At 50.5% G+C, this 14609-nt stretch overlaps 1 protein-coding gene across 1 annotated transcript; it reads right to left on the reverse strand.

Annotated features, from left to right (window-relative positions):
- Positions 1–6378: 6378 nt before the first annotated feature.
- On the reverse strand, positions 6379–7016 carry VOLCADRAFT_96503 (uncharacterized protein; the record flags this gene model as incomplete). Its single annotated transcript, XM_002955544.1, has 2 exons — positions 6379–6593; positions 6836–7016. The coding sequence occupies 2 exons, from the start codon at positions 7014–7016 to the stop codon at positions 6379–6381; spliced, it is 396 nt and encodes a 131-aa protein (XP_002955590.1).
- Between the last annotated feature and the right edge of the window lie 7593 nt (positions 7017–14609).

Genomic DNA, 14609 nt, shown 5'->3' on the forward strand with positions numbered 1-14609 from the left:
TTCCTCGCGCTCGGCAGCTCTGCATGCCGAACTAAAATTATTATGGGAATTCATGCAGAAACATAGTATTGTTCTGCAAGTCGAGCGTGTGGCTAGTGCTGACAACGAGGCAGATGAAGCCTCGCGTTGGGTAGACCGTGATGATTACCGCTTGCATCCCCGGTTTTTCCGCCTTTTGGAGCACCGCTTCGGTCCGCACCATGTCGACTTGTTTGCCACGCATATTAACACGCACCTCCCGGTTTTCTTTTCTCGCCACCATTGTCCGGGTTCATCGGGGGTCAATGCTCTCTTGCAATCTTGGGCAGGGCTTAATGCATATGGCTGCCCACCCTTGGACCCCGACTTCTTGCTCGCTGTGGTGCAGAAAGTGCGCGAGGAGGGAGCGTGCCTCACCCTAGTCGTGCCGTACTGGACGGCCCAACCTTGGTGGCAACAGTTGATGGAGTTGGCGGTTGACCTTGTGTTCCTGCCGTCCAATACAGAGCTGTTTGCGCCGGGCGAGGGCGGGTCGAGCACCTATCTACCACCCCTTCCTGGCAGGTCGTGGCAGTGCGGGTGCAGTCGTAGAGTGGGCGCTTTGCTTAGCACTCGGTCGTTCCGTGAGGCGCTGCAAGTTCGGCCGTGTGTGTGCCCCGCTAGGAGCGCTTTCCTAGCATTTCCCCCTTCCCCGTGGGCCGTGTTATTTGTTATAGGGGCAGTGGGACCATCTTTGAGGGAACGCCGTAGTTGCTTTGCGCCAGGGGAGCGGTTATGCAGTTATGTGGAGCGAACAGGTAGGGATTTGTCGTGTGTGCGCTCCTTAGGCACCGCGCAGGTAGTTGGTTTTTTCGTCGCTTGGTGTTAACCTGCGTTTGGTTTCTCGTGATTTCGGAGCGGTTTCACTTGCTTGGTATCCGGTGGTACCGCTGGTTCCAACCCCGCTGGTTTTGGGACTAAATTCGAGTAGTACCTTTGGCGCGGAATAGGTCCCGGTTTCTCGCTGGATCTGCAATCCGTTGCGACATCCCCGGTCTTTGATAACCTGTTGGTATCGCAGCTGTCGCTCGCCGGCCTAGGGTTGGTCCATTCCGCATGTCTTTGCCGGTTGCCAGGTTACCTTGTCCCAGGGTTGGTGCTACGACCTGGCAGTTTTGCATCGCTGTGTTTGTGCGTTTTCTGTGTCGCGGTAGGCTGGGGCTCTTTATGACTCCGTTTATGTCGGGCTCCTGTGGGGTCAGTTCCTAGCTGCCAAGAGTTTTATCCAAGCCCGTGCTGCTCAGCCTGATTTTCAGTGCCGTGAACTCCGTGAGCTCCGTGTATGACTCGCTCGGTTAACCAAGAGCGCCCTGTGCTGGAGACAGCCCCTGCTGGCGGCGTTTTTATAGTAGTTGGTTGCATTTGCGGCACTCCGTGGCTCTGTCAGACTCTCTTTGTGTTGGCCTTTATTGCAGGTGCTGTGTGGATTCTTTGAGCAGTTGGCCGGTGTACCTGTTGGTTCGGAGGTGGCCCCGACCTTGCTTTGTTGTGCTGGGTTTCGTCATCCGTATCCCTGCTGTCAGTGCACTGGGCGCGTGGACCGGTCGTTATTGCAGAGCCGGTTTTCAGTGCCAGCCCTAGTTGGCCGTTTAGTCAACCCTTAGCGGGCACATGTTTGGCATTCTCGCGTGTCTTTCGTCCATTCCTTCAGTGGGCGTCCGTCAGCGTTTGTTGTGGGATCCGTCGCGTTTGTGGCCGGTGGGTCAGTCTGTGCGCAGTTGGAGAGCGCTGGTTTGACCTCGTCCTTGTGGTTTTGGCGGCGTTCTGTTTGTTCGCTCTTTTGCCTGTGTAGAGATGGCGTGTCCGCCGTCCTTGCTGCTGGAGTATCGTTTGGAGGTCGTTGAGGCGTTTTGCTTGGGGAGCTTTATTTCGTGTCGGTGTGTGTGCCTGTCTGGCAGCTCTCGCGTCCTTTGTCCCTCTAGCGGCCCGTCGCGTTGCGCTGTTTTGGTGCTCAGTTTGTTTGTTATTTCCGCTAGAGGGGGTATCTTCTCCTTTGGCATTTACCTATGGAGCAACAACTAATGCGAGCTTGCGTAAGTAAGCTGGGTTAGTTGGGCGTAAGGCCCAATGCGTAACTGTTAGACTAACTGTTTCGCAACGGCCCGTGTCCTCAGGGCCGTCATTTATTGCGCGCATTAAGCTGGTTAGCTTATCTTGTTTTTGTTGTTCAGCGCGCGCCCGCCCGCCCGCCCGTTTCTGGCGCAGCCTCGCGTTAGTTCCGTTGCGGTGTCTCTTCTCCGTTCGTAAGGCCCGTCTTCTTCGGGTCTCTCAGTCCTTTTCTCTCTTTCATTATTTGTAACAGAAAATGTTCGTAAGGCCCGTCTTCTTCGGGTCTCTCAGTCCTTTTCTCTCTTTCATTATTTGTAACAGAAAATGGCATTTACCTATGGAGCAACAACTAATAACGTACCAGTGCATATACGCGTCCTTGCTTCTACGAACAAATGCTGAAAAAGCTTATGTCCAAATAACTTTTGGCCTGTGGTTCCAAAGCTAATCAATTTTGTGCTACTCGCTCAGGATGATGACTTCCTACCATTACGGCCATTAACTGGAGTACACACATATGACTAGCAACCAGCAAAACCAGAGCACTAACAGAAAGGCAAAAGTAATTACTCTTAACAGTTGTATGCAGAGCTGCTGCAGGCCTAGGGCTAGGACGTACGTAGGGGGCTGCGAAGGAGCAAGCGGCCCGGAATGCGACAAACCGTCAGGCATGCCGGTTCGTCATGTAAGACGTCTGACGCAGTGTCACAGTAGGGGACAGAGTGAATGAAGAACACTCTGTTGGGAATGACCGACACTCATATACCAGTGGGGGTCCTATTACTGCTGTTACCATCCACTGGTATATGAGTGTCGGTCATTTCCAACACACTCAATAATTTTCAATGGCTTAAGGAAGATCCTTAGACGGGTACTGTAAATGACTGGCATTTTGAGGAGGTTGCTGCTGTTTCACCACCATGCCTGCTGTATCACGGCCCCACATCGACATATGTTCTAAGGCAAGTAAGAAGAAAACGACGCGGTTACGACCGGCATCAGCGGAACCCTGTTGCCGTGAGATGCGTTAGGACCAGCAGATCATGTATAGCAATTGCCGTGGGAATTGTTGAAAGGTGGCATGCAATAGTTGATGACTTATGGACGGCGGAACCGCTGCCTGGTGGGTCACCCTCCTGTCCCATCGGCCTCCCCCCACTGGGTGGAGACTAATAGCTCACCACTCTCCGACAACTTCTCGGGGGGATCTCAGGCATGAACCAGGATCGAACCCAGGCATCCATCATAGCGTCCATCAGGTATAGCTATGATAGCTGTACCTCATGACGTAGCTGCCTTAGCTGCCATGGCGGTGGATATGATGTGGGGTTCCCAGCCAGATTCTTGTCCTCTCGTAGTTGCAGGTTGGTTGCTTTTGTTGCCTACCTTGCTGAGGCGCTGATGGTGGGCGTGTGAGGTCGCTGGGTATGCTTAGGCTTTCCTTCCTGCATACGAGCGGTTACGGTTGCTTTTTAAACAGGAGCAGGCTGTACATAGCAGCTGGGTGGTGTGATGAGAGCGTGCTGCGGGTTGCAATTGTGTGAGGAAGTAGGAGCTAGCGAGTTGTTTAAACCTGCCGCGGAGACCTGCTGGTCAAAGTAAACATTCAGGAAGGCTTCTGTATGTGGCTAGCGAGCTGGTGCTACGGATGGCCGCTGTCCTCTCTCTTGGAATTCTTTTGCTGCTGTAGATGGGTTCCCGAGTTTCAGGTCATGATGTTGCAACTCGCAAGTTTTATTCCTACCCAGACGTGGCATACAGACGTCCTCCGAAATGTGAGCGTTAGGTTCCCACGCACCCGTGTTTTTGCACCAAAGCCCTTTGCGGGCAACAGGGTGGTGGGTTTTCGTTGTGGGTTTTCATTAAATGTAGCCGCCCAACACCGGCCACCGGCCGTTTTTGTACCCTAACTCTACCTAAACTACTACTCCCTGTTTCCACTGCTGTAGTAGCTGCAACGTCTGTAAAACTTGGCAACGCCTAAAGATGGCACCCTGGTATAATAGAATGGACGGCCCCTAACTATTATACCAGGGCTGTAGCTACCAGCTGGCCGCTGAAGATGCCTCGCTGGGTAGAACGCCTTGGCACGTATTTGAAGACGAGATGTGTGCTGTACTATGCACCGCTACTTCATTGCTTCCCGGCTGGGGCCCTTACGGCCACGTCAGCCTGTGCCTACCTTCTCTTACCCTCGGGCAGTAGCCGCTTAATATGCGCCACGACATGTGCCTTGACTCACATGCGCCTCGCCATCTTTAGATTATGAAGGTACTGCAGTGGCTGGCCGCTGAAAATGCCTCCCGAGATGCTGGTGAAGTGCTTCGCGCGTAGTTATAGTTGGTATGTGTGCAGTACTGCGTATACTATAGGTATACTTATACTACGGTATACAGCTTCTACAGGTACCCCTTTCAATCGCAGCTACAAAATCTGTCATGATACTCGTGCAGGGAGAGGTTTGTCAGGATTGATGACCTGCCGGTCATCACCCGCTATTTCATTTACTGTCGAGCATATCAAGGTTGAACTGATGACGACTCCAGATCCGCATGCATGTGCGTTATCTCAATACAATTACAGTAGACGGTCGCTGTAAAGGTCTAGCGCCTTAAAACGCAGCTATAGATGATATGAGTACCGTACTGGACAAAGTAATTCCCCCCAAAAAGCCATCACTTGCCGTACAAAATACATGTACGCCACATACAACCAAACATGTACTACATGTACTGCATGTACTACCTGTTGATTAGTAACCAACAGGTGCATGCGGTTTTAACCAGTAGTAATTCAAAATAACTGAGCATGCCGGCTAGAACCGGGGCATGCCAAGCTAATAATAAGCAGCAGATCTGCAGACCGCACGAGCCGGCCGACCACCGCTGGTGTGAAGCTGCAGCTGCTGCAGCTGCTGCTTCCGCCCACGTCCAGACAGTCCAGACAGACCAGGAGAGCGAGATCGTCCCTTACTAGCAAAGCACCAAGGCAAATCCCGTACGACGGCCCGGACAGTGCCAAGCAACTCCAGATACTCCGCCCCCTGGCCAGCCGACACTTCCTGCTAAGAAGAGATCCCAGGGAAACCCCTAGGGAAATAATAATGAGGATCGAGTAACAGCTGTAACCTGTCTACTGCGTAACCAGGGCTTCTCGGTCTATCTCAAACACGCAGACACACACACACACACACACACACACACACACACACACACACACACACACACACACACACACACACACACACACACACACACACACACACACACACACACACACACACACACACCTCTAAACACGCTGCAGAGGCCAGGTAATAAAACACGAAGAGGTACCAAGCAAGGCGAAACCTGCACCCTGGCCCAGACAGCAGGATGCATATACGATGACCATGGTGGGCCTGAATGCACGCCATTCACTTGATGGGTTCGATAGGCCTAGCAAATAAATTAGGAAGCTCATCACGGACCATGTATGGCTCATTATGCAGTGCGTGTATCTTGGATTGATGCATGGGTGGACGGCGCCGCCTGCCTGAAGACGCTCTAAATTTATATATATCATATGTATTGTACATGGGAGCTGTGAAAGCGGCTTGGCGGCGGCACCTCCCTACTACATTGTTCACCGAGCTTCTAGGTAAAAGAATATATACGAAAGTTCTGATTGTCTGAAACCGTGTCCTGGTATGTGAGATAGGGACCGTCCCTCCTGTCATACCAGGATGCGATCTGTAGACAATCAAAAAGGTAGACAAAGGTCAACACGATGCACCGCGAAATCGGCCGACACGCAGCCATTTCATAATCAGCATTACTCCTAACTTAAAAAAGGTGGCCAGCAGCAGGATGTATTACGTATTACTGCCGTAAGCTCTTCTGATGTTTGCCCTAATGGGATAGACACACACACACACACACACACACACACACACACACACACACACACACACACACACACACACACACACACACACACACACACACACACACACACACACACACACACACACACACACACACAGTGTTACTGCGGGCAAGCCTTTGCACAAGGCCAGCTGTGTGCCAAATGTGCAAGGAATGAATGATATATGCAAAGCGGCTGGTATATGCACGCACGGCACACACGTGAAGGACGTGTTTGGCTACATTATACTAAGATGGTCACAGATGCATGCGCTGCAATCCTATGCAATAGTGCCCGACTGCCGACGTGTACGAAGGTACCTGTTGATTGCAGACAGGTTGCAAATTGTAAAACATTTTTCCAATTACTACAGATCCTACGCACTTATTGGTGACAATCGGCAGCCTATTTCCAGGCCATACGTCTTGACGGTGATGGTGGGTCGTTCAACGGCACCGTCCTCATCTTACGCCTGGCCTTGGCGAGTTTCAGGCTGACCATTACCACTAGAATAACGAGGATAGCGACTCCTGCTGCCGATAGTGGCACGATGAGTGCAATTTTGCCGTTGGAGGTCTTCTGGCCACTTTGCGATGCTGAGCTTGTGACGGCGTTGGCCTCTGCTGGCGATGGTGGGTCATCAATTGCGGGTTCCGATGACACGCACAAACATGGTCATGGAGTTATTAGCGTGGATAACATACAGCACTGAGGAAATAAATGGCAATTATTCTCAGTCACCATGATGTTGGTTACTATACAGTGTAAGTACGTCCGATCATCAATTACCCTGCCTAGCTAGCTACGTAGCTGTTTATGCAGGCTGATCTTCCGTACATTTCACGCACACACATACACGCACCTGCTGCAGTAGATTCAGGTGACTGCTGCTGAGACTGCTCTTTCTGCTCCTGCTGTTGTGGTGGTGGTGGTGCCGCCTGCACGATGCCCTCCAGATGTGATGTGAGAATGCCACCCCATTGGGATGTGAAATCACTGCTGACATATGCGGCAAGGCTGTCGGCTCTGGTAGCCGCATCCATGACGGCCTGCTGTCAAGGGATGCATGTGGTGGATGTGGCAAATATATTTGCAGGGCGTGACCACTGATCAAGCATTGCAGTAGGTAGACATCGCAGCAATAGTACACAAGCGAGTCACATCCACGCATCAATATACCATGCTAGTGTCCCAGAAGCTTGACCTGTAAAAGATAGTGTTTTGCCTCCTATACAGGCAGCCGACAAAGCCTCCTATACAGGCAGCCGGCAAACCTTCCATCCCAGCAGGATTATTGGTGCGCACCTTGCCTACCACATATTTACATATGTTGAGCGAGGTGGTAATGATAAGCTAGCTACCAATCATGGCTGCTGGCCACGGGCAGTGATTTGTTTTTCATTTAGGGGGGGTCTCAATTTATTCCAACCTAAGTAACAAAGTTGCTAGCGTCGCCGTAATGTATTCCTTAAGAGTGGGGTGCTGGGGGGGGCTACACCCCCCCCCAGACCCCCCCCCGATAAGTTACAACTCCCCTCATAGACCAAGAGGCACGCACTGTGTTGGCGCGTTTTCGTTCATGTGCGCACTCTTCATGCACATGCATAGATAGTTCTGGCACTGTTTGTGAGCAATAAGTAAGTCCGCGTAAATGTGCTGTGTCTGAGCCCGCTTGGCACTGCGAGCGCTCGGGTTGGGCGCCTCGCCGCATTTGTTGTTGTCGAGCTGATTGGGTGACAGCTTGCGCTTATGCTGATCACAACCGCCATGGAAGGCAGGGGTAATGGTGCCCGTGTCATCGGTCGCTGCTGGCAGCAACACCATTGCCGATGCATTACCGACAACAGCACCGCCGTCCCAAACACCTTTATCAGGAAAAAAATTCAGGCTTATCTTGCTGTTTTGGTGTTCGTTCGGCGTTCAAGTCGTTGCCTTTTGCGTGTTTGGCTATGTAAGGACCGGTCATACATTCTGCTATGCCGTGTTGACTCACGGGCGTGACCTTCTTACGGCCCCTCGTATCTATTCTATAGTGGCCCACGGGCGGCCATCCATGAGCTGTTTCTGCATGTACTTACATACTTACATGTATGACTGCATTTCCTATCATAGGGGCCGTGCCTCTTGCGCCCGAGCTATGAATAATTCAATTATTATAGCAATGATTGCTGCAATTCCGTCTGTACAATTTTTACGGTCTAAAAATCGTGCCCTGACGTATTAGATAGGGACCGTCCCTACTTAGTGTTATTGGACATAATCTATAGGCAAAAAAGGCAACAAAAAGACATACGAACGTGTCGCTGCTAAATATGCATGTAGACATACGCGCATGCATGCGTGGATTCACTTAGGTGAAGAGCCTGGGTCTTACTTGCACCTCCGGGGTCCTGGTATGAATGCGTATGTGTGTATGTGTGTATGTGTGTATGTGTGTATGTGTGTATGTGTGTATGTGTGTATGTGTGTATGTGTGTATGTGTGTATGTGTGTATGTGTGTATGTGTGTATGTGTGTATGTGTGTATGTGTGTATGTGTGTATGTGTGTATGTGTGTATGTGTGTATGTGTGTATGTGTGTATGTGTGTATGTGTGTATGTGTGTATGTGTGTATGTGTGTATGTGTGTATGTGTGTATGTGTGTATGTGTGTATGTGTGTATGTGTGTATGTGTGTATGTGTGTATGTGTGTATGTGTGTATGTGTGTATGTGTGTATGTGTGTATGTGTGTATGTGTGTATGTGTGTATGTGTGTATGTGTGTATGTGTGATGTGTGGGGACAGGGGGACATATCTTCACCCGTGGCCGCTACCTGGCGAAACCCTGCCTTCCCCGGTATTTCGGGGCACCCTCATCTAGTCGCTCTAGTCAACTTCTCAGTGGTTAGCTCAGGTTCCGCCCCCACCACCAGCATCCAATGGAATCTGTCGGATCGACGGCGGCCCAACTCCATTCCTGGTCAGCTCGCAGATTAACTTTATCCCAGGTCACCATAAACTAGGGGCGCAAAACCTCGGAAGAAATTTTGACCCTGAAAGATCTCAATCCCAGGATCTCCCGGAGGCAATGGTTGCGAGTTACCAGTAGTACCTAACCTATGTATACCCAAACCAGCCTGGTTGCCAATGAGCAAGGACATACATACAAGTAGATGGCTGGCAGAAGTTAAGGCCTGATTCTGCTTCCGGATGTTCTAGGTTCAAATTCGCCTGCTGACATCTTGGTGTGTGATGGGCATTGAATTGGGAGGTGGGCCCCCGTCTTGTGGACAGTGTAGGAAATGGTTATATCATCTTGCGAGCTGACCTGAAACTAAGTTGTGGCGCCGATGATCCGCTAGATTTGGATGGATGCTGGTGGTGAGTTGCTGAACACAACGAGTACATTCTGAAATCGGATGGGGTGAATGGATTAGGGTGCCCCTCTAGCAGGGGAGAGCAGGGAACCACCTCGGGAAAGGGAGCCGCTGGTGAAGCTGTACCACCCTGTAACAACATCATACATATACCTGATACCTTCGTTCAACTATACTATGCAAATTTATGGCCCTCCTGCCTATATCCATGCAGTCACTTCTGCACGTAGTTTCCTGTCCTGCTGCGCCTTGCTTCGCAGACCTAGCTAGTATGCACCCATGGCCACTACTGTTGTATGCATGTATGGCTTCCATCTACTAGGTGGAAGCAACGTCAGTAAAATCTTGATCACCTACAGGCGACACTCTCATGTCTGACACTCCCCATATAGGTGCGGACGGTATCGTCCTCACCTGGTATAATATATACACGACAGCGTCGCCTATAGGTGATCGAAACTTTTACGGACGCATCCATGCATACAGCAGTAGTACGTAGTACACGTATTATATTCCCAAGTGCAAGGATTATTCGGCGCCCTTGGCATCTCCCTGAGTACTCTTTGCCTGGTGTTACACCAAACAACAACAGCAGCCACAATACATCCATAATCCTGCCCCGCCCAGCCAATCGAGTGCTTACCGTAGCATCTGTTGGGGCGCTGTCTAGAAGCTGAACCACGTAGTTAGCGGTAATTGTTGGGTCATTACAGCTGAGGCTGGTGATGAGGATGTTGTCTGTGGGAACCTGCGAGGAGAGGCAAGGATCTGAATGTAAATATTGCTAAATGCTTTACACATGTACAATTCACATAATAATAATAATAATAATAATAATAATAATAATATTATAACAATAAAAATAAAAATAAAAAATAATAACAATAATAATAAACATAATAAACATAATAATAATAATAACAATAATAATAATAAATAATATTATTGGAATTGGGGCCAGTCGGAGTGAGGGGAATGGGTTCTGTGCTGTCTGGCATCAGAGTAGAGAACACGTAGGTGGCTTGTGGGAGTCGAGAGGAGGTGGGAAAGCGGTGGAGGAGAGTGGTTTGGAGGTGGAGAACAGGTGTTGCTGGTCCCGGCCGGTCAGGGTCAGGAGGGGAGGGATTTCGGTGTGGTAAGCGGGAGCAGGCGGCGTCTGTGAGCCGTGCCTTTTCCGGGCTTTATAGGGGGGCGCCGTGCTGGCTTGCCATCCCCCCCGCGGCTATAGGTGTTTTTGCTATGTCTCGCGCTGGGCTGCATCCGAGAGCCCGCAACCCCCAGGAGGAGACTGACGTGCGGACCAGTTTCGCCTCGTTTGTGAGTGGACCAGTGGTGGCCACCCTCGGGAAGTGTTCGTTGTTCGTTGCTCGTGGTAGTTGAACAACTGGCCTTCGAGGACCAGTGTGCGAGTACTCGCTTTGTGTTGGTCTTCTCTGTGCATCCGTATCTCGGCTGTTGTGGTGTGTCGTCTCAGGCCCGTGGTCCTCCGTGTATCCCTTGCCTTGCTGGCTGTGTGGGGCCCTGGTTTTTGAGTGTGTAGAGGAGGCCCCCGAATAGAGCCCCTGACCCCGGTGGTGTTTTCTTTTTGTTCTTGTTTTGGCGGTCAAGAGGGACGAGAGCGCACGAATAGGCAGGCCAGGCGAAGTGGCGCCTTTCGTGCGGTTCTTGCATAGATCGGTTCGCAGTCTTCTGCGCCGCTGTGTTGCCTAGCCAGGGGCTGGGAGAGTGTCCCGGTTGGCATGAGTGAGGGAATGAGGCGCGCGCGGAGGAACAGACGGACGTAGAGCCGCGCGCCCGTCCCTGCGCTGTGTTTCGGCCCGGTCAGGGCCCCCGGTGCTCGTCTTATCGGGCGAGCCGCCCACAGTGTAACACCCCATCAACAATAATAATAAATAATATTATTATTAATAACAACAATAATAATATATGATGTGCGTGGTGTCCTAGTACAGTAATCGGATGTTGGGACGGTCCCTATCTAATTAGATACAATCCATACACGTTTATACAGAAGGTCATGATCATATAACATTTAAATTTAAAATTAGAGGGGATGTAATGATCCCTTCTTACAATAAACGGCAAACGATTACTTGCAATGGACCTGTACATGCAATCGTCTGTAAAATGGTCGATCACCTATAGATGATCGAGTTTCTACTGACGATTTTTGCACATGCATTACACTCATTACAAAAGCAAGCGACGGAGGGCATCAATGTGTCGATCTATCCTGGTCTATCTATCTGTCTATCTATGTCTGTCTATCTAGCATCGGACACCCGAACATATTGCCAACCATGATGAGGTTTACTGTATGTACAAATAATTGCTGGACCCTCTGCCTCTGTAAGGATGTTCGGGTGACTGGATGAGGTGGGCTTAAGCCCACCATCTAGAAGCTTCTAGAAGGCAGAAGCATCCGCCTAGGACTTGCAGGACATATGGTGTAGTACAGTGTGGTAATGGTGTATGGTGCTCTGTGGTGTTCAATTCTAGATCAATTAATGTGTGAAAGATCCGCCCAGAGGCAACCCACTCTGTAACAACATCAAAATAGTATAATAGTCCAAAATTATAGGAATGCATGTTTGACCGATACATGCACATCAGGAGCTTATCATAGTCAAGCAGCACTAGTACTACGATGAATGCACATCACAAATATTTTCATGTTGACTATGCATAGAACCCTGCAGCTGCTGACTAGTTGTACTTCAAACACATGAGACTAGCTTCCTTCCCACTTACCTCGAAGATGGCGGCCAGCTCCGCCCTGAGATCGGTGGCAAGGTTCTGACCCTGCTGTGTATCAATAGTGCCACAGTAGTCTGCCTTGAGGGTGAGGTTCCCATGCACGTTAACACCCCCCGTGGTGTCCATGTCACCTGCTGTGTACCGAGTACCGAGATGGGGACCATAGACGTTAGTTTAATTGCTTGCCTGCTGCTGTAGCTAAGTTGTGGATATAACGGATGCTTTGTGTAATCTGTTTGTGCCATGTTCCCTGTCTCTCTCTGCTAATGACCTGCGCGGGCATGCGGTCCTCTTCCTCCCCTCTTCCAGTTCAGAGTTGCAGATGCAGCGAACGAGGCACCACCTCTGCAAGCGTCAGCACTTGGAATCCGCACTGCGTATCCTTAATCCTTCGTATTCTGTTTGGAGGGTTTCAGCTCTGCTCACCGGGATGCAGCGTGTTTTGCTGTTTCGTCCAGGAACGTTTTTGTTTAACATACTCGATCTGGACGGTCGGCATGTGTTACTTACTGAGTTGACTTATGCTTCTCATGCCTGGTACGATCCCTGACACTTCACCTCGTCTTCCAGCTTCGCTGCTCTCTCCTCAGACCGCTGCTCTGCCAGGTGAAAAGGTGTAGGAACTAGTACACAGTACGGCACACGTAACAACTACAGATACGTGCAAAGCGCTTAACCAGCATCTCGGGAGGCATTTTCAGCGGCGGCCAGCTACTACAAAAGGTGCCCTTGATCCAAGTCCGCGTCGTCAGCTGTTCTCTGCTCGCGCTTGCTGATCCTGGCACCAGCAACGACTTTACTACTTTCTGCAAGGTGAAGCGACTTGGGATGACGCCTAGTACCTGTGCTTGGTCGCATGTTAGGCTTGCGAATGGGGATAAACTGTCTTGGGTCGGGTTGCTCTGCGCCGCTGTGTTGACCCGCTTTGTTAACTGAGCAAATGTACATGTTGCTCGAGTTGCCTGCACCCACCATGTACATCTTACGGCCTTCTGTGTTTTCACGGTATGGGGGCACCCTTCGGTTTGGGGTCACGCACTCTGCAATTGTGAAAGGGAACGCTGATTCATAAGGCACCTTTCATCTTTGCAGATCAAGATTTCGGAGAGCAGAGTGGCCTCGAATGCCTAAGGATGTGGGGAATTACACCCCTTCCAATAATTCATGCCAGCACAACAGGTCTGCTTTGGCTGTCCCTGGGGCTCCTTGGGAGAGTGTGTCCATGGATTTCATTGTTGCGCTGTAAGAGGGATCAGCTCCCCGGCATCTCCCTGAGTACTCTTTGCCTGGTGTTACATGCGTTGCCCAAAACTGAGGGGGGGATACAACGGGATACGGCACGTTGTTGGTTTTGGTTGACACCCTGCAGTATTCTGGGCATATAAGTTTCCTAGTTTGCATCCGCTGATTGGTACTTTCTGAAGTTATAGCATAACAATAGGTCTATCGAGCAGATGTCTGCGTTCCAAACTGGGATCAATTTTCAGCTCAGCATCTTCTTGTGAGCGGTAGATGGCAGGCCCGCGGCTGCTAATCATCCTGCGGATGCTGCCATTACACTGGGAAACACCTGAGAAAGGTTAAGGCCCAGGACACCTTACATTTAGTGTGGGGATAATTGACGCATATCAGGGGATATGCATCCGTAGAATATACTGCCTGTTTCTTCTTTGACAACGTTGTGTGTCTGCACGGTGTTTCCAAGAATGCCATGCCTGATTACTGTAGACAGTTTACTATTAAATCCTAGGCCTGGGGCACCCAGGGGAAGCTGGTAGGCATGCGGACAAACTTCTCTACTGCTAACCATAACCGGCCTGATGGTAAGATCGAGCCTACTTATTGAACCCTAGGCAACATGTTAAAAAAAGCTGAGTTCACAATAAATGACACCGTTAATCGTTCGACTGGCCAAAGCCCTTTCTTCCTGAACTATGGGCACATTCCTATTCTGCCTGTTTCATGTGAGCTTCATGTTAATGTACCCGCTGCTAAAATGTTTGCCAAGTTGTTTGTATCCTGTCTGACCGATGCTAAGGCCTGCCTGGACTCAGCTCAACAGCGCACTGCAGACTATACACACTACAACAAGTCCAAACGGGACATCACCTTCACTAAGTGCTAGCTGGTCATGCTGAGTACCGAGAACCTGCGTTCTCTGGCCAAAGGGTCTCGTAAGCTGTTGCCACGCTGGGTTGGGCCTTATCCTGTTGTGTGCATGGTCGGTACGGTTGCTGTTCGAACTGCCCTCTGATTTGCACATCCATCCTACTTCTCAAATGTCCTTGTTTCATCCATACCGTGGGTCTGTACTTGTTCTGGCAGTGCTTGGTGCTTTTGCCACAACAGGTCCACAACTACTACTTGGTGGTCACCAGAAAGTGCTGCAGGCTTTTGGGAAGTCTGTCGAGCTAGGCTTTGAGGTGGGCGCCAAGGGCGCGTGAGCAGACGGGTCAATGCCTGAAGGGGCGCCGTAGGCAGTGCATACGATGCTGTACGGCGCTGTTTTTCCGAGTATGTT

The sequence above is a fragment of the Volvox carteri genome (assembly GCF_000143455.1).
Source record: "Volvox carteri f. nagariensis unplaced genomic scaffold VOLCAscaffold_52, whole genome shotgun sequence".
Lineage (NCBI taxonomy): Eukaryota > Viridiplantae > Chlorophyta > Chlorophyceae > Chlamydomonadales > Volvocaceae > Volvox > Volvox carteri.